At 36.3% G+C, this 19,877-nt stretch overlaps 1 protein-coding gene across 1 annotated transcript in view; it reads left to right on the top strand.

Annotated features, from left to right (window-relative positions):
* The window catches only part of LRRIQ1 (leucine rich repeats and IQ motif containing 1), a 108,777-nt gene that overhangs the window by 15,123 nt on the left and 73,777 nt on the right, over positions 1-19,877 (top strand). The window contains exons 11-14 of the mRNA XM_065656448.1: positions 678-805; positions 8,191-8,264; positions 8,564-8,657; positions 12,998-13,174. Coding sequence (XP_065512520.1) covers positions 678-805; positions 8,191-8,264; positions 8,564-8,657; positions 12,998-13,174 — 473 coding nt within the window. The remainder of the gene's footprint in view (positions 1-677; positions 806-8,190; positions 8,265-8,563; positions 8,658-12,997; positions 13,175-19,877) is intronic.

The raw sequence follows: 19,877 nt of genomic DNA, 5'->3' as shown, positions 1-19,877 counted from the left end.
CATGCTTTTAGGTTGGCTTTTTTTTCCCCTATTAGAGGGAGATTTTTCAAAGTTATAAATGGCTAGCGGTTAAGTATTTTACTGCTCCTAAGTCCTTGAAAAATTGTCCCCTCAGTAATTATATTTCCCTCCTTTGCTTATAGCATCTAGTTTTCAGTTTATATTACATGATGCTGATTCTTTGTTTAAAACGTAACAATATATTATTATCATTATGTATAAGTAATAGTTCAGGCTGATTTGAATGTATGCTGATCCTCCAAAAGCTGAAGTTCATGCTGCAGCATTTAAAATGGAAAAGTAGTTTACTAATTGTACAATCAGTCATATTTACTGACAATGATTCTCTTATGAATCTGAGAGAGGAAAACCATTGTCAATAAGCAGCAAATAACTGCATGAATAAAATAGTAAGACTGTGACTCTTGGGCTCTTGACTTTTTTTTTTAAAATTTATAGTGACTATTCAGACTAGATAGAATACGTAAAAAATACCACCTGATATGTAGAAATTATGTGTGGCAACGGGTACATACAAAATAAGGAAATTGTATATGTACCCAAAATGTGGTTTTTGCTTGTATTTAGTAATGATTTATGAAAAGCATCTGGTAAGCATTCCATTGTTATTTCTGTAATTTATATTAATTTTAAATAACCATCTCTTTTCTATTTAGCTTCCAAGACTGGAAAATCATGTTCTCCTAAGAGAACTATATTTAGATGACAATAGCATTTCTACTTTGAGAATGCTTTCTTTGTATTGGTTGCCTCTATTGCAGATTCTTTTGCTGTCTCAAAATAGGTAAGCAAGAAACATTTTTCCGCTCAAAAAACTGATACAGAGGAATTTACTAATGTAACACTTATGTGAAAACTATAATTCTCAGTATGGCTTAAATATCACTATGTTCTCCAGATATTCTTTGAAAATATGTGGTTGACAAGTAATGATATTGGCTACCTTTAGCTAAGAAAGTTTGAAACAGCATTGACTATGAAAAGTGATTTTTTTCTATTAGATGTTCTATGAAAATAATTTTTGAGCATTGTGGCATTATTAAAACCATGGTGTTTCTTTTTTTTTCCTTTCTTTAACAATTGTTTCTAGAATATGTCTGTCAAACTTAATATTTCGCAGCTAGCTTATTCAAAACAGACTTTGAAGGCTATATTAAGTGCCACTGCTAGAGTTAAAAAGGACAAATGAGAATGTTGGGGTTTTATTTTACATACATATATTAATGTCCTCCAAAACAAGCATATTTGCTGTAATTTTTCACTCTTATCATTCAGTTTGAAAGGTATAAAATAAAATAGAAGGATCAAGACAAGCAGCATAAAACTAGATCATCACTCAAGTACTCCATAATTAGCTTTCTGTTAATTTTCTAAGCTAATCTTTACATCTGTAGAGTTAGAATGACCAGATACTCAGGAGTGAAAATTTTTATTTCCCTGCTCCCTTTTTCTCAATTTATACTATGCAGAAAAAATAAGGACCAATTGTTACAATATACAATGTGTTAGTGGTAAACTGAATTTTAAAGTAGGAAAAATAAATTATTTTTCTGTACTGTGACCATTTTGCTCTGAACAAGATTGATCTCAGCTAAACGAATTGAATATACTCTGTTACAGACAATATATAGAATAAACACTCTGAGCTAATCACTTCCTGTTAGTGAAGAGGAGATGCTTTTAGCGTGTGATTCATCTGCCATTTTTAGCTGTTTGCTTTGAGTCTAATCATACCCTACAAGTGCCTGTTCATCTTCATTGACTATTAACAGGGTCAAAATGACCAGCGCACATGTAGGTGTCTTCATTTGAACAGATGAATCCCATCTTATGTGCCATTCAGTTCAGCAGAGTCAGCTGTAGCTGGGAGACTGTGGAAGAAAATATCTGTAAGATCCGTAAGACTGAGTCCTGTTATTAATATTATAAAGAATAGCCTTCATAGAAAATTAATATTATTTGAGTATATACAACTTACATTTTTATATAACTTTTGAGATTGTTTTCATATCATCTCTAATGAAGTAGTATGCATGTAAACTCTTGCATGTAAATATAACATCTGGCTATATTTACAGAATCTAATCTTCAAGTTGCTGGGCTTTTAGGTTGTTTTGTTGTTGTTCTTTTATTAATTCTTCTGGAGTTTGGAGAAAGTACTTCCTGCCTGTGATTAACAAGAGCATTATTTGTTAAGTGTTAGGTTCTGAATCGTGTGTTGATTTAATTCATGTTCTTTGCTTTTTTTTTTTCTTCCCTTGTTTTATTCATCTTTTTGTGGAACATGCAGTAATGCGACTCTACCTTATTGTAGTTTCCTCTTCTCCCTCTGGTTTGTTTTTTTGTTAACATGAAGATGTAGCTATGCTGTGTGTAATACAAAGTTCGCAGAACAGCTTGAAGATCTCATGTGCCTCTTAGGGAGAGAACAAAATTAGGAGCATGGTCTCAGGCATAGCTTGAATGCAGCCTCTGGATCTAGGTTGGATCTAGGACTGGCCATGTAGATGTACCTTATATCACTTGCCTGTCCTATGATCCTACAGTTTTTAATGTCCATTGTAGTGCTTATTCTGGTTTTCCAGTGGCCAAGCTGAGATGCAGTGTTTGGTACACTGAGTTTCTTCTGCTGGACTGGGATAAAGCTCATGTTTTTGTGTCAGCAAACTGGATGTGCTGAAAATAAACACACTCCTCCTCCCTAAACAATTTCCTTTCTTTCCTTGATGTATGTATAGCTGATGTCACATCTTCATGAGAAACAGGACAAGATACTCTTAAGTGAATAGTAAAAGCCTCAAAAATCCTGGCATTTCAGTAGCCTGCTCTGTTACACTCACTTTATGTACACTGATAAGCAGCTCCATATGTGTGTGCTCTAGCATAAGTAACTTGATGTTCTATAGAAACGGTGAATGTAATGGAGTAAGCTGTTGAAAGAAAAGCTGTTTCTTTACTTTTATCCTACAGCTAGTGCAATTTTGTGAATTTTTTTCAAGTGTGCACTGAGTGCCATTTCCTTTTTACTGATTGCAGGAAGCCCATATAATGGTAATGCTGTGAACCTGTATTCTTTCTAAAAGTGAAGTACTGTGAAAACAAAATTCTTACACAATTTCACAGGGTTTTTTTATTCCTGACATGCTTTGTCTGTATCATAAACCAGAAATTGCTGAAGATAAAACTCCAAAAATTATTTTTTTAAAAACTACAATTTAGCAACAAGGAATTATAATATAACAGGTAGCGATTAACTCCTTCAAGTATAAAAACGACAGCTATTTCACCACTACTGCTTTTATTAAGTGTTTTATTGTGGCTTTCACATACAAAGCATACACTTGGTCAATGTGCAATTGACCCAAGCCAATGATGAATATCCTCTTGACTTGGTTACTGCAGAACTGGGACTATGAAGATCTGTGCTCTATTTTATAGTAAGTGGAGAACACAACTGTTAATTTAGTTTAAAAAAAAGACACATTTTCTTTTTTCTTCTGTTTTGGATAAAGCCCCTGGGACTAAAATGAATACATACTTAATCTGTGTTAAGAGTTCATGTAGTGTTTATGTTTACATGTAATCTGACTTCACTATGTAGCTTACTCGTTAATGTCATTTTCATTTAAAGTTTTACAATGAGACACTAAATCAATCTGCTGTTCAAGCAGCTGTTACTTTTTTTTTTTTTTTTGCAACTTCAAAATAGACAAATCTATCCCTCTTAAAATTGCTGGTTTAATATGGCATTAATGGCAAAGTTCTTCTTTTGCTATCTCTTGTTTTTCATTAAGATAACCTAAGTGTAATAGATAAAAATTTAATATTTAAAGAAATGCAATCATCTGCAAAAAATATTTTTTGGGGGAAACTGCTTTGGCCAGAATCAAATTCTTTATGAACATGTTCCTCCCATGTTTTGGCAACTAGATGCATACTATTCCTAAAAGGCTTATAATAGAAATGCTAAAAATCAACTCAATTCTTTTGTAGAACGTATTGTTCTCCCTACTTAAATATATATATGATATCCGTGTTTTTAACTAAATTTGTCAAATGTAAGAGTTGAACTCACTGTCACTGCAAGCGATCAAGTTTTGAGAATTTGACTACTTTTCCAGAGTTATCATATTAAATCTACATGTCACTGGATGTTGAAATAAGTTGGTCATGAAAAAGCTATGCTTATGTATAGTGGTTTTCCCCATCCATACCAGTCTAGATTTTTTTGATCACTTCCAGTAATTCCTTGCTGGTGATCAGTTTATCTCTAAGTATGTGGCACCATGGACAATACTGTTGAAGTTCTGCCTACTAGAGTAATCAAGAAACAAGTGACTGACGGATTTCCTACAATATATTTAATTACTACTTAGAAATACGGTGGATGTTGCAAACTAATGTATTTTTTATGTTTAAAGAAGGAAAAAGAAATATAGGCATCACTTAAAGATCTAGATTAATATAAATTTATTTTCAATTACTTTGCCCTCCTTCCTGCTAACCTCTCATTAACATCAGTGATTATTTTTCTGGAGAAAAGCAGATGCCCAGCAGGATTTGGACCATCCCGAGCAGTAACTGCTATTTATGTTTGGAAAAGCAATCTTTATTTTCTCTGATGCATACTTGCAACTATTCTAGTCTCTTAAATCTTGTTTTCTGACACAGTTTCTGTGGCTGTGTCCTGTGTCCTGCTACAGCTTTAAATGGGAGCAGAAAGAGGAAGCTATAGCTTGCTTTTTTGTGAATATCTTTTACTTTTGTGTCTTCTTTGTAATTTATATCTCTCTTATGCCCAGGGCTAATGTGACAAGGTCAAGTAGTATTAAGTTTTCAGTAATGTCCTTTGTTTTTCTGGTTTGAATTTTCTTAGGAAAAAAATTAACAAAGAATGTCAGTAAAGGGAAAGCTATAGAATGACGGGGAAACATTTTAACTCTCATAATGCCAACAGCAGGCAAGAATAGTCCTGTAGACAATTTCTAATTCACCACAGCATATACTGATAAAGATCTGGAGAACTGCCTTATCTTTCATCCCTTGTAAAAAGTACAACATTTATTTTCCTGGATATTTCTGATTATGTGAATCTATAATCTGAATCATGGATTTTCAGTCTTTGCAGTCATACTGTTAGCCACTAATATCTATGATAATATTTGTTACAAATATTAAATACATTGATGTACTGAGACTGGTCAGGAAAACCTAAAACTCTGATATTTGTAGTACTATGTACAGATCTACATACAGGGCTTAATCCGTTTTAGATTAATACTTCTTCATATTTATTTGGTTCCATGGAAAACTGCAAGGGAGGTAATAGAATTAAATAGGACTAGAACCAGGACAACTTTACTATACGACTTGTGAACGAAATGGAGGTATAGTGACACAAGCTCAATTTGCTTTATACCTTGACTTGTGCAAATAGTTTGACACTGTCCCACATGACATCCTTGTCTCTAAATTGGAGATATATGGCTTTGATGGCTGGACCACTTAGTGGATAAGGAATTGGCTGGATGGTCACATTCAAAGAGTTCCAATCAATGGCTCGATGTCCATGTGAAGATCTGTGACAAGTGGTGTTCCTCAGGGGTCAGTATTGGGCTGGTGCTGTTTAACATCTTTGTCAGAGACATGGACAGCGGAACTGAGTGCACCCTCAGCAAGTTTGCCGACAACACCAAGATGTGTGGTGTGGTCAATACACTGGAGGGAAGGGATGCCATCCAGGGGGACCTTGACTGGCTCAAGAGGAGGGCCCATGTGAACCTCATGAAGTTCAACAAGGTCAAGTGCAGAGTCCTGCACATGGGTCAGGACAATCTCAAGCACAAATACAGTCTGGGTAGAGAATGGATTGAGAGCAACCCTGTGGAGAAGGACTTGTGGGTGTTGATTGATGAGAAGATCAACATGACCTAGCAATGTGCACTTGCAGCCCAGGAAAAAAACCGTATCCTGGGCTACATCAAAAAAACCTTAGCCAGTAGGTCAAGGGAGGTGACTGACCCCTTCTGCTCCACTCTCTTGAGACCCCATTTGAGTATTGCATTCAGCTATGGGGTGCCCAGCGTAAGAAAGACATGGACCTGTTGGAGTGAGTCCAGAGAAGGGCCACAAAGATGATCAGAGGACTGGAGCACCTCTCATATGGAGACAGGCTGAGAGAGTTGGGCTTGTTCAGCCTTGAGGAGAGAATGCTTAGGGGACAACTTATAGCAGCTTTCCATTACCTAAAGGGGACCTACAAGACAGCTGGAGAAGGACTTCTTACAAGAGCATGTAGTGATAGGACAGGGAGTAATGGCTTTGAACTGAAAGAGGGTAGATTTAGATTAGATATGAGCAAGAAATTCTTTACCATGAAGATGGTGAAGCACTGGAACGGTTTGCCCAGAGAAGCTGTGGATGCCCCATCCCTGGAAGTGTTCAAGGCCAGGCTGAACGGGGCTTTGAGCAACTTGGTCTAGTGCAAGGTGTCCCTGCCCGTGGCAGAGGGGTTGGAACTAGCTGATCTTCAAGGTCCCTTCCAACCCAAACCGTTCTATGATCCATTTATCTGAATTTACTATTAGAATGTTATGTTGACATACAGAAATACTTGTCAACTAACATGGAAATGTCGTGTGGTTTGTTGGTTTTTTGATTTGGTTTGATTTGGTTTGGTTTTTTTTGTTGTTGGCTGTTTGTTTGTTTGTTTTGTGGTGGTGGTGTTTTTTTCTGGTTTGCATGTGGTCAAACTTTCAACAAGATTAAAGATTCTACAACCAACATTTGGTCCAGAATTTGGGTACCAGAGTTAAATCCAGTTCTGTCTTTCCCTTGTAATACCTCTGCTGGTAACATAACAAAGTCACACATTATAGCAACAAATAAGCATTTTTGTCTCTGACCAGTTATAAGTTTGTGAAGTGAGTGGGTGTTGGTTTTTTGCGTAGTCATGTTTCTGGCCATAAGAATTCTGATGTGTAGCTTTCAAAGGCACTATAACCCTCAGAAAATGCTGATTTCCCTGAACATTAGCAGTCACAAAATGACCACACACATTGCCATTGGTGTTACTATTCTCTTATTATGCTTAGGCCTTGTCCTTACAGAGATGAAACAAGTTACCTACCCATGGATTTCTTTTTAAAAAAGATATAGTTGATTTAGTATGTGCTTGTACAGAAACATTTTAATTTTAGTTGAAGGCTATTTTTTTTTAATCTTCATTTTAATTTTTCCTCCCTCTTTCATATTTAACATAAAACAAAATAAACATTTTAATCCGAAAGGTAATATTTTGAAATAGCCTGACAGCTGACCAAACCATCCAACATTCATTCTTAGTTGCACTAATGCAAGTTTGTAAGTAAAGAAACTTGAATAATACTGCGCACTAATGTTTTAATAATAGTGTTAATATACATCTTGTAGTCCAAAAACCTTTGTACGAACGAATGTCAGCTCCGTTTCCTTATATTTCCTCTTCAATACTACAAATAAGAATTTTGTCATGGCTTTACTGCTGCTTTCCTGCTTTATTGCACAAGAAAAGCTCTGATACCCAAGCAGAGCAGTTCCATAACTGTCTGTATAATAGGCACCTATTCGACACTGTCTCTCAGAAGCAGTAAGACAGAGGAAGCACTGAATATATATTGCAGGACAGTGCAGCCTTGACCTGTTAAGAAATACAACTGTGATTATTATGTTAGTTTTAGGATCTAGGAAGTAATGTGCTGAGTGGAGAAGAGAAACAAACTGACAAGAAGTTTAAGCAATGAGAAATGAAGAGGAGAGAGGAAAAACAAATTTTATTTCTTCTCCAGAATCAGGGCCTTCTGTTAGTTTCATTCTAGGTATGGTGCTGAAAGAAAAGCTGCTCAAGTTGTGTAAATTTTACGACTTCAGAGCCTCAGCACTAAATGCAAGAAACACAATGAAATATTTACCAGATAAAACAAAACATTAATGAGTAAATACTAAAACCTGAGCTACTGAGAAAACTTGCTTTAAAATTTCAGTAATTAGTTGTAGCACCTTGGATAGCTAAATGGGTATTTTCTTATGTAAATAAGGAAATTGTCATAACTATAAAAGGTTCTGGTGCCTTACTGTTTATGAACTGTTGTTTTATGTAATTGAAAAAAACCCTTTATGTTTTTCTCTTAGATTAACTGAGCTTGTGCCATTAAATTCATTTGTATCTTTGGAAAAGCTGGATGTCAAAAATAACTGCTTGTCAGGTGAGTTGTATAAAAATACATGAAACCTCATCCAAACAAATACTTCTTAATTAAATTATAAACTTACTTGATTTTGATTGTTCCCATTTATTTATGAGACACTTATATAGAAAACTTAAAATATTTTCCAAATATGGGTGTTAAAGATATTAATTATAACTATAGTGTATGTATAGGTAGCAGAATTGCATGTAGTACTTCATGATTTTGGTACATTTTACTTTCATGTAGGATTTTATGAGAAATAATATGGTTCTGCATTCAATCTATATTTAATTTTCTTTCCTACTACAATACAGACCTTAAAGGTGTTATTACATGGTTAAGTGGCTGCCATAAACTAAGGGAGTTGTCACTCAATGGAAATCCTCTTCTCCAAGAAAGGAATTGGAGGTAAGAAAATAATTTAATTTGCTGAATCAAAAAAATCAAAATCAGCTAAAAACTAGGTGTATACACATCTTGCTCATCAATCAAAGTCAGCCAAAAACTTGGTGTACATACATTAGTTATATAGCAGAAATTAGGTAAGTATGAACACTACCACAAATTGGAAGATAATTATTGAAAATAACAAAATTCAGTTCTGTGATCTTTATTTTCCAAGAATTCCAGTTTGTAGTTTTATTTAAACAAAAATCTTGATGTTTGACCTAGCACTTTGAACCTTAGAAGCAGTTTGTGCTAAAACTCGACAGCTCTCTCTCTGTGGTGTTTAACTGTTAAACAAGTATTTTTCTTTATGACAATTTCTTTAGGCAAATGCAAAAATTACAGGAATGATATAGGCTTTCTTTGTGCTGCTTATTTGTAAGTGCTTCTTTGTGCATTGATCCCAACATCATTTTCCACATGAATGCTGTTTGTTCCTCTTTACTGACAAGTTTACCACCTTTGGTAACTTTAACTTTCTGACTGACCGTTATTACGCTATTTTACGTTTCATTAAGACTTCTGCACAAAGAAGACCATACTCTCAACCTTTTTCTCCTTCTCTTTTATCTGCACTGTTTAAAACCTTTATTTCTGCTCTGATTATGAATGTTCTTACACTGCTTACCTGCCCTTCTCAGAACCATCAGTTTCTGACTGCCTATCACATAACTTCTTGGAGTGTTTCTCTTTCTGCTTTGCTGTCTTTTTTTTTTTTTTTCTTATTTACTCCCATCCATTCACTGCTCAACTGCTGCCGTCATAGGTTTACACTGCACATAGCTAGAGAAAGGGTGGTGTCTATAATAAATGTATTGAGGAATCCTGGACTTAGCATATTTTAAGGAAAAAAAAAATTAGAAGAAAAAGTTGGAAAAAATGGTTGATTTTTCCTTAGTAATTGAAGCTTAGACTTTTTGCTTGTTCTGAGAATTGCTTATCTTTACATCAAAAATTAATAGCTCTTATGATTATGAAAGATACACAGATGTAAAAATAATGCCGTTCTTTGCCCTCCAGTGATGTATAATGCTGAAATAATAATCTGAAATAAAGAGCTGGTCCTAGAGACTATTATACATGTATATATAAAAACTGGATGGGGTAGAATGGAAACTTGACACATGAAATGAGATGCAGCCATCAGAATCCCTGAAATGAGTAGTTGTGATAGGATTGTATTTGTAAGCCATATTAATAAAATTGTACATGGATAGGGTTTTTGGAGATTTTTGTATTTTAGTATTTTTTTGTGTTTTAGTAGATGTCTTCTCGTTTCTTGAGATTTCTGTGGTCTGAAACCCCATACATGGGCCAATGCCATTAAGACTTAAAGCTGTCTTAGTGAATTGCTCAGCAAAAGTACAATAGTGCCATTAATTTAATGTGAAGTGTTCTTTCATCTTCCTTAGAATTAATACTTTCTAGTCTACAGGCCTTCAAGAACAGAATGACAGGTTGGAAATGCAATTCAGAATACATGTGTTGAAATGGTAGGGTGTCTTTTAGTGAACTATAATTCCATTAAGTATACAGAGAAGCATTTAATTAGTAAGAATTTAAATCAATAACAATTCTTTCAGCTAAGAAAATCAAGTATTTATCTAGGAAAGTGTTGACATAATAAAATATCTGAGGAAATGAAATGAGACAAAACAGTTGGACTTTCATTTTGGATGTAATTAAAACAGATTACTAAGATTTTTTTACTAGAAAAATATTTTTTTTTAAGCTTAGCAATTTGAAACAGTTTTCAGGTCGTTTCTACCAAAAGTGCTATCAAAAATTGTACTTTATTAAATTATTTTTTTTTAACCCATACATGATCAGAAACTTTTCTTAATTTGCCACCTCTGAACAATTTATTTTTAAACCACAGAAATATGCTCCTAGTACCAGTGTGTATAAGTGTTCTTCCATTGCTGCTTTCCAGGTGTTCTAACTTCGTCTTTGTATATATTAGCATATAAGGATGACTTTTACAAATATTTACTTTGCTGTTTATTTCTGTAACAATCAAAAGAATTTTGAAGAATCACCAAAATTGTTCCTTGTATAATTTAATGTCAGTTAAAGGTGAGGCTTTTCACTGCAATGCTGCACAAGAATGTGTTTAGATAAACTGTGTTCACATTTGCTATATTAGATTGCCTAATATAACAACAGCGAAGGTTGGGTTGTATGTGTTTTAGAGCATGTTTTGTATTAAGAGAAAAAAAAAAACAAAAACAAACCCACATTTACATGTATGTCTTCCATTAGATGATTTTTATACTAATTTCTGATTAGTATTCCAGCAGAATTAAAAAACTATTTGAAACTTTTAGTTGGAAATGTTTGACTAGTTTAAAAGATAGCTGTACAAATACATTCTTGGTTGTTTTTGTTGTAGTTGTTGTTGTTTTAATCAACAGACTTATTTGCACTCTCATGGTTCCTGCAGGTAATTCTGTGAATAAAATTCAGTGACTGTGACAATATTTTAAATTTCCATTTGCATTGTTTTAATTCCCACTATTTTACAGAACTGTTATGTCACTTGCAACCTAGAAGGGAAAAGCTTTCTGAATACCAATTTAACTATAAGAACTGACACTTTAGATTGCTTGACCCTGTAGAGCTTTTATGATTAGACAAGAGATTAATTTGTCTAAAGGATTTGAAGTATAGGATACTATAAAATATGGATTTGCTGAATACAGCATTGACCATAACTTCAGGCAATATGTTCCAGTGAACTTTACATAACCCCTTGATACCAACAAAGGAATTAGTTGTAAAATTTCCCAATCAGTTTTGTACTTTCATGTCCAGCCAGTGATAACACCAACAAAAGTGAAGTAGTAAGAAATTGCTTTTTAAAAATTAAACCCTAGGATCAGTCTGAGCACTCCTAGGGGAATGTGTTTCAATGCTGTAATGATTAATAGAGCCTCTTAAGTGACAGAATATTCACCAGGAAGTTTTCACTAAATGGAATATTGACTCAGCCCTTCACCAGGAGAAACCCAGCTGGAAAAACTAGTGTTGAGATCCCATAGCTCACAATACTTCCAGCATCAATCAATTTTGATACAGCATTTTTTTAATGTATCCCTATTCAACATCACTTTTGGTAATTTCTCTCTATGTGTTCAGGGACTGTCTAAACCCATCGTTTTATTCCAAATGTATTTCAGAGAGTGTTATTCTTACACTAATGGGCAATAGAGGAGGAAAGTTTTATACTTGCAAAAACTAATATTCTATTCTATTGAGCTACATTTTGGAAAATTCTAAGTCATTCTTAGAAACTTTCTCTGATTTTAAAATTAATGTATGTTGGCTGAGCTGAGTAATAGTCCTTTACCTTCACAGGAAATAGTAGGAGTTCTAAAATTTTGAAAACAGTACTGTCTTTTTTAATAGTAAGGGGACTTAGAGCCTACAATAAGTATTCTTTCAAGAGCTCTGAAGTGTTACATAAATTAATGTAAATATTGAATGTTGATATATTAATTTAAATAATTTTGCAGGCTTGAAACATTCAACAAATTTGGTCTCATATGAGAAATATGTGAAACAAGGTTGCAGTACCAGGTTATATTTCACAATAACTTAAAAGAGAGGCCATTGATACTGTTTTTTAAATCAGTAGATAAGTTTCTTATATATATGTTTTCTTACATCAGGGGCCCCAGCTGTCCTTTTCATAGCAAGGAAATGTCATCTCTACTATCATCCCTTTCACTGACCCAAATTCAATATTTCAAAAGTGGATTTTTTTTCCTGTCAGTCATACTGAATTTCATATTGCTTTATGTGGTATATGCAAATGTAAAGGGGGTAAGATTGACAATGTTTAGTATTCTGTGCAGGTTTTAAATATAACCCTTTCAATTTGTCAACAAAATCAGTGCTGTATCTTAATTCTATGACTTAGTTTGCTGTGTTGCCTACTCATCAAATGCATTACAGGTGCCTATGCACAAGTATGTCGAATTTTCCTGTTGTTTAAGTAGGTAAAATGCTAGCTCTAGTGATCTGAGAATGTTGTCATTGACCTCCCTGAAGCCAGTATTTCAGCAGTGGTCTTTATACCAACAGAGTATTCAATCTTGTTAAGTTCTGTGGTTTATTAAGAATAAAGTTTTAGTTAATATATTAACATATGGAGTAAGGTCAAATATATATATATATATATATAGATACTTAGTGAACTATCATCGTGTTCTGTCTTGTTATATGATTGCAACAATAAAATGGGAGTTTTAGCATTAGGTTTTCTTCATTAAAATAATTATGGCTTTTTCTTTTCTAAGGCCTTCTTTGTGCAAGGTCCTTCCTAGTTTACAGTTTCTTGATGGTGAAATCTTCAACTGTCATACTTTACCCACAACTGAAAGAACCAAGGGATCAGAATCAAGAACATTTCTGGAACTTTGTCAAGTTCAAATTGAAGAAAATGTTCTGTTGAAAAAAAAGGCTGCTGAACTGGGGTATGTATTTATGTGAATATAAATTGCTTTGAGAAATATGTTTTCATATATTGTTAGTGTAGTTCTTGGGATCTTATGAATTTTACTTAGCTTTTTGCCTGGAAATGTATTATTTTAGGAAAGAGATTAGAATCATTGACTTCAGTGCAAAGAGTATTTCAGAAATATTAAAGCATGTGGGCCTTGAATTTTGTCAGTTAGTAATAGCTGGATGAATTCACACACACAGCATAGTACAGTAGTATGCAGGATCAATAGCTTAAATGCTGAAAGTGGTATGATCATATTAACATGATTTCCAGCTTTAGTTTAATCAAACCTAATTTGACTATTGATGCAATATGCTCTGGTTTTTTCCTGGATTTTTTTTCCTTGTCTATATTATTCACATTCTAAATGACTGCAGAAGGTTTGACCTCTTTTCTCATGAAGTAGTCGATCAGATGGCTCTGTTTACAGGTCTTTGATTTGTCACACTTACTACCTTTGTCATTATTACCATGTTTAGTTGTCCAGTGACTTCTGCTTAGACACTGCAAGTGGTAATTTATCATTTATACGTGCTATCTTTTCATGACTTTGCAATATCTAAATAGCTCAATCTTCTCATGTTTTCACACTTATTAATATTCCATGTCTTCTTTCCTAGTCCCCTTTCATTTCCTAGCAGGGTCACAATATATGATCATAGGATCAGAGAATAGTTTGGGTTGGAAGGGACCTTCAAAGCTCATCTAGTCGAAACCTTCTGCAATGAGCAGGGACAACGTCAACTAGATCAGATTGCTCAGAGCCCCTCCAGGGATGAGGCATCTACCACCTCTCTGGGCAACCTGTTCCAGTATTTTACCACCCTTATTGTAAAAACTTTCTTCCTCATGTCTAGTCTGCATCTCCACTCCTTTAGTTTAAAACCATTACCCCTTGTCCTGTTGTAATGGGCCCTGCTGAAAAGTCTATCCCCATCTTTCTTATAGGCCCTCTTTAAGTACCGAAAGGCTGCAACAAGGTCTCCTCGGAGCCTTCTCTTCTCCAGGCTGAAAACCGCAACTCTCTCAGCCTGTCCTCATAAGAGAGGTGTTCCAGCCCTCTGACCATCTTGATAGCTCTCCTCTGGACCCCCTCCAACAGGTCCATGTCATTCCTATTCTCAGGGCTCCAGAGCTGAATGTAGTATTCCATGTGGGGTCTCACCAGAGCGGAGTAGAGAATAATCACCTCTCTCAACTTATTTTGATACAGCCCAGGGTATGGTTGGCTAGCACGTTGCTGGCTTATGTTGAACTTCTCATCCACCAGTACCCCCAAGTGCTTCTCCTCAGAGCTGCTCTCAATCCCTTTATCCCCCAGCCTGTATTGATACTGGGGGTTGCCCCGACCCAGGTGCAGGACCTTGCACTTGGCCTTGTTGAACCTCGTGAGGTTCACTTGGGCCCACTTCTTGAGCTTGTCCAGGTCCCTCTGGATGGCATCCTATACCTCAGGCGTATCAACTGTACCACTCAGCTTGGTATCGTCTGCAAACCTGCTGACAGTGCACTCGATCCTACTGTCTATGACATTGGTGAAGATATTAAATAGTACTGGTCTCAATAAAGACCCCTGACGGATACCACTTGTCGCTGGTGTCCATCCAGACATTGAGCCATTGGCCACTACTCTCTGCTAGGGGTCTACCCTCCTTGTGTTCCTTTTAATATACAACTTGCCTGCTGATGTTTGGAAATGTAGTTTCTTTGATCCTGCCAGGTACTGAACATTATCACAGAGCAGGTGAAGCATGTGACATTTGACAATGCTTTAGTCTGAACTTCTCCTTTTGTACTTCCTGGTTCAGAAAAAATACCCACCTTTTTTTTCAGAATCTAGCTGGTTTGCATCTACATGTAAGCCTGTATATCCACGGTGTCTTACTACCTAACAGCTTATCACATTGATATATTATTGTCTGTTACTAAGCTGCAATAAAACCTTCATAGCTCACAAAACAGATTTATTTGAAAAGAGGTTCATATTAAGAATTAGACTGAAAGTAGTTTGGGGAAAAAATTATATAGTGCAGTTTTCTCTGACAGATGTAATGTCTAGGTGGCTCCTAGAACTCGTATGTTTCTCCATTAAACCCTCAATATATGTCTTTTCCAGTTCTGTGATGTTTGGCTTCTGGTTTGCAGATGGGGAAGCTGATACTTCCTGATCTATTAACCATTTTGAAATAGTGTTCTTTCCTATCTTTTTCTTCAAAAGAAATGAGGAGAGGCAAAAAAAAAAAAAAGTACTGCTCCTCCTTTATGGTAGAGAAAAAATTCTTATGTCTGAGATTTAAGACCTGGTTTATCAGTATCCTTTGCAGAAAAAAATGTCAACCTGTGATTAGGGTATGACTTGTGAGAGAGCTGTGGTAGACTCTAAGGACATAACTTTTATATGCATTACTGCAAGATGGTAAAAAATGAGAGAGGAAGATGAAATTCATAAAGTTTAATGGTTTATTTAACCATGGTCTGCATGAATGGACAGTTAGACAGGTAAGAAATCTGTTGGGTAGTGAGGCTCGGACCATCTATTAAGTATTAATATTTCATGGCTCCTGCTACTTTGTGGAGGCTCACTTGTCTTTTGAGCATCTTTATCAAAGACCTGGAGCAGGAGATGGAGTTCACACTTAACACACTTGCAGATGACAACAGTTTGGAGGACACTGTTTACATGGTTGAGGGCAGGGCTACCATTCAGAAGGACCTAGGCAAGCTGGTGAGACAGGCCAACAGGAGCCTTGTGAATTCAACAAGGACAAGTGCAAAGTTCTTTACCTTGGAAGGAGTGACCTCTTGCAACAATACAGGCTGGGACTGGCTGGCTGAGAAATGTCTCTGCTGAAAAGGACCTTTAGATCTGGGTAGGTAAGAAACTGAATGTGAGCCAGCAGCGTGCCCTGGTATCAAAGAAGGTTAAGAACATCCGGGACTGTATCTACAGGAACATAGCCAGTAGGTTGAGAGAAGTTATTATTTCCCTCTCTTCAGCCCTTATTAGCTCACATCTAGAATACTGTGCCCCACGTTTTGAGTGATCAATACATGAAAGACGTTGATAAACTAGAACAAGTTTGGTGCATGGCCCCTAAGGAGGTCAGGGGATTCAAGGACATGCTCAAGAAGACAGAGCCAGGCTGTTTGCAGTGGGGCGTGACAGGAGGGTGAGCAACAAGGATCTAAACTGAAACGAGAGAGGTTCAGACTGTTGTGGTGGGTTGATGACAGCCAGTAACTAAGCACCCACCAGCTACTTGCTCGCTACTCCCTCTACTAACAGGATGCGAGAATCAGAAGACCAGAAGCAAGAAAAAGCCATGAATCGAGATGAAGATAGTTGAATACATAAAGAAGATAAGAGAAAGAAAAAAAAAAAAAAAAAAAAGGGCAATAAAGTGATGCAAAGCAATCACTCACCACCTCCCACCAGTAGACTGATGCCCAACCATTTTCTGAGCAATGGCTACCTTGGAAAGTTCTCCCCTGCAAGATTTATTGCCGAGCATGGTGTTATATGGAGTGGAATATATTTTTGGTCAGGCCAGCTGTCTCCGCTATGTCCCTTCCCAGCCTCCTGTCCACTTCCAGCCTACTTGCCGAGTGGGATAAAGAAGGCCTTGACTCTGTTGAAGCACTGTTCAGCAAAACGTTAGTGTTAACGCAGTTTCAGTCACAAATCTAAACCACAGCACCATACAGGCAGCTATAATGAGAATTCACTCCATCTTAGCCAGACCCAGTACAACTGGGCATAAGAAAAAACATTTCACTATTAGAACAGTGATTAATTGCAACAGGTTGCCCAGAGAGGTGGTGCAGTCCCTGTTCTTGGGGCTTTTCAAGAGCTGACTGGGTAAAGCTCTGAGCAACCTGATGTAATCTCAGAGCTAACCCAGCTTTGAAGCAGGAGATTGGACTGGAGACCTCCTGAGGTTCCTTCAAGTGGGAATTTTTCTGTGTAAGTTTTGTTTGAAAGATCTTGCAGATGGTTGAGAAGAACAACAGTGGGAAGAAGAAATTATGTAAACCTCTCTTCTTTCCTGAATATGTGGTTGCACAGGGGGAAGAGGGAAGGTTGTTGGTTTTGTGAGATTTTGAGAACTCATTCATAATCTTTTAAATTGGTAACTTTGACAAGGTTGAAGCATCTTGTGTCAAATTAAGTCTTAAAATTAATTTCTTATGTGTTAAAGCCTGCCCTTGTATGTTTTATTTTTGACTTAAAAGTACAGTTTATGGATGACTTGAAAACCATTGAAAACTGCAGTTCATAAAAGGAACTCTAAACAACTTGATTGTCTGTAAGCCTTAACAGTATAGCTGTTATATGTACATACTGCAATACTTTGACTGAGTTAATGTGATGTTGCTAAAGAATGGGGCGACAACAGAGCAAATGTCTGTCTGTTTCACGTCTTGCTAAGTTATGTGCCCCTGTAGGTGCGACCTCAAGTAAGTAAGCACTGCCGAAAGTAAGCACTGCTTGCTTCCCTAATATATGTTTCATATACAACTGCTGCCCAATTAAATTGTCTGTGCTGTTTCTGCCTGAAACTTCACCATTCCTGCCATGCTTAAGAGTGAAACATTTTAAAATTAAATGTCTCTATTCTAATAAATGCATTCATTGGCTTTCAGTAGAATATTCTATACAAAATGTGTCAGTTCTGTAAGCAAGGTTTCACTGCCACCTTAGGCTTTCTAAGTGGCAACATTCTGGCTGATTTAAACTCCACTGAAAGGCCTTTAAGCATGAATAAGTTGTCCTTTTCTGTATCCATTAAGTCAGTCTGTGCATGTGTCCTTATAATTCCTAGGTGGTGTCAGTGGGGATTTGCTCCTCCTCCCCTCTACTCTTCCCTCCACAAACACTGCATGTGAAGCTCAGCAGGGTTTGGTCTAAATTTACCAAGAAGACAGTGATGGATACTCTTGGTGGGCTGATGTTAGAACTGAAGTTGCAACAGTCATTAATAAATGCCTGAATTGAATTTCCAAATAGAATATAATCTGATTGAAATGCTTTTATCTTTCCCCAAAGTCCCTGGAAAATCCTAACGCAAGTTGAGAGGTATCTTTTGGGGAAGAAAGCTACAGGTAGCATTCTGTTCTTAGCATTTGTTTGTGAAAGTAATATCTTGGTCTTTAGATACTATCAGGGCCACTATTATAGCTCATTTATACATTGCTATGGAAGACAAATCCCTTCCTCTTCTGGCTTGTTATCCCTTTCTCCCACCGCAGAAGCAGTGCAACCTGTATGGCTATGCTAAAATTTACATATGGCACAAGTTACTTTCACTTGTTAAGATCAAAACAAAGTAGTAGGTAGCAATTGAACATGAGGGAATGGGCCGGTCAGAGCTGGAAGCCATAAAAATTTTGTCGTAGCAAGACTGCCATATTCATCTACATTTCATTACATATGAAGCAGCCAGGCAGTATTGATATTGGTGCTTCCACCAGGGCAATCCCATTTCTTGTTTTGTCTAGATGCCAATTTATACTTAAAACCTTGGTTGTATCTTAACAAGAAGCAATTGCAGAAAAGTTAGTGACCCGAGTCCTTGAGCTATAATACCAAAAACAGTCTGAAAGGCAAACAACCAATTTACATTTATTGGAAAGGAAATACTGTGGTATCAAAAGTCTTAATACAGTCACATTTCTTATTTTGTCTGCTCTCTTTCCTCGTGTGTATTTTTTTCCATTGAAGAAGTAAATCAGTCCTGTCTATTTGCCATTATAGCAGCTTCCTTTCTGTGGTTTGAATAAGTGGTCTTCAGGACCACATCTCTAGTATCAAGAATTATGTCCTTGTGAGACACTGAGAAAGCTGCAGTGCATTGATAGGATAGCTCTACCCCAAGCCTATGGAATAGTTCTTATTTTCTCCAGAGCTGCCTGAAATCCCTGTTCACCTAAGAGAACCTCCAAGCAGACCGCCACCTAGCACTCAGACCCCATCTTAATATTTGCTATCTGTTCTTTGGAGCTTCACCTTTGCAGGAGAACCTCAAATACAGTTACTAAGCCACTTCATTGTTCATAATTCTCCGAGATGTCACTACGGCTTCCTTTGTAGTTTCTTGAAACTTAGACTGATCTGACTGCCTAAAAGAAAAGCCACTGATACACAGGGAGCAGCCTAAAAAAATCTACAAAATAAGGGTATGGTTGTGTATTTCCAGGGAAATGTCAGCTGGGAGATAGGGTTCATGTGCACCGTGGCAAGGCTGTATTTTGCAACCACCGTTACACCAAACTGTTTCTGCTTTCCACATTCACAGCCACTGGAAGGGTGAAACAGCTGCTCAAAATGCCCCTGTCAGAAGATGTACAAATATCCTACTCTGTTCACAGTTCTGGTGTTTTGCTTTTATTTGTTTCTGGTGTTGAGAATGATCAAATATACTCAGGATATAGTTTTCATACAGAAGTTTATTTTGCCCAATATAAAAAAATATTCTGAGTTTTTTCGACAATATTTAATCCTGAGGCAAGCAAACAAACAACAAAACTAAAACAAACTAGAAGGATAAAAAAAAGGTGGGAATGAATTTTAGGTTATTTATTTATTTTTTTATTTCTTCTGTTATCTCACCATTATATGTTTTGTGGAACTTTGGTAATGGTCTTGTACCAAATTTATCTTGTTAAGTACGTTA

This window comes from Caloenas nicobarica, chromosome 1 (genome assembly GCF_036013445.1).
Source record: "Caloenas nicobarica isolate bCalNic1 chromosome 1, bCalNic1.hap1, whole genome shotgun sequence".
NCBI lineage: Eukaryota > Metazoa > Chordata > Aves > Columbiformes > Columbidae > Caloenas > Caloenas nicobarica.
Note: the sequence above shows the minus strand (reverse complement) of the source record. Positions and strands in the feature narration are given on the sequence as shown.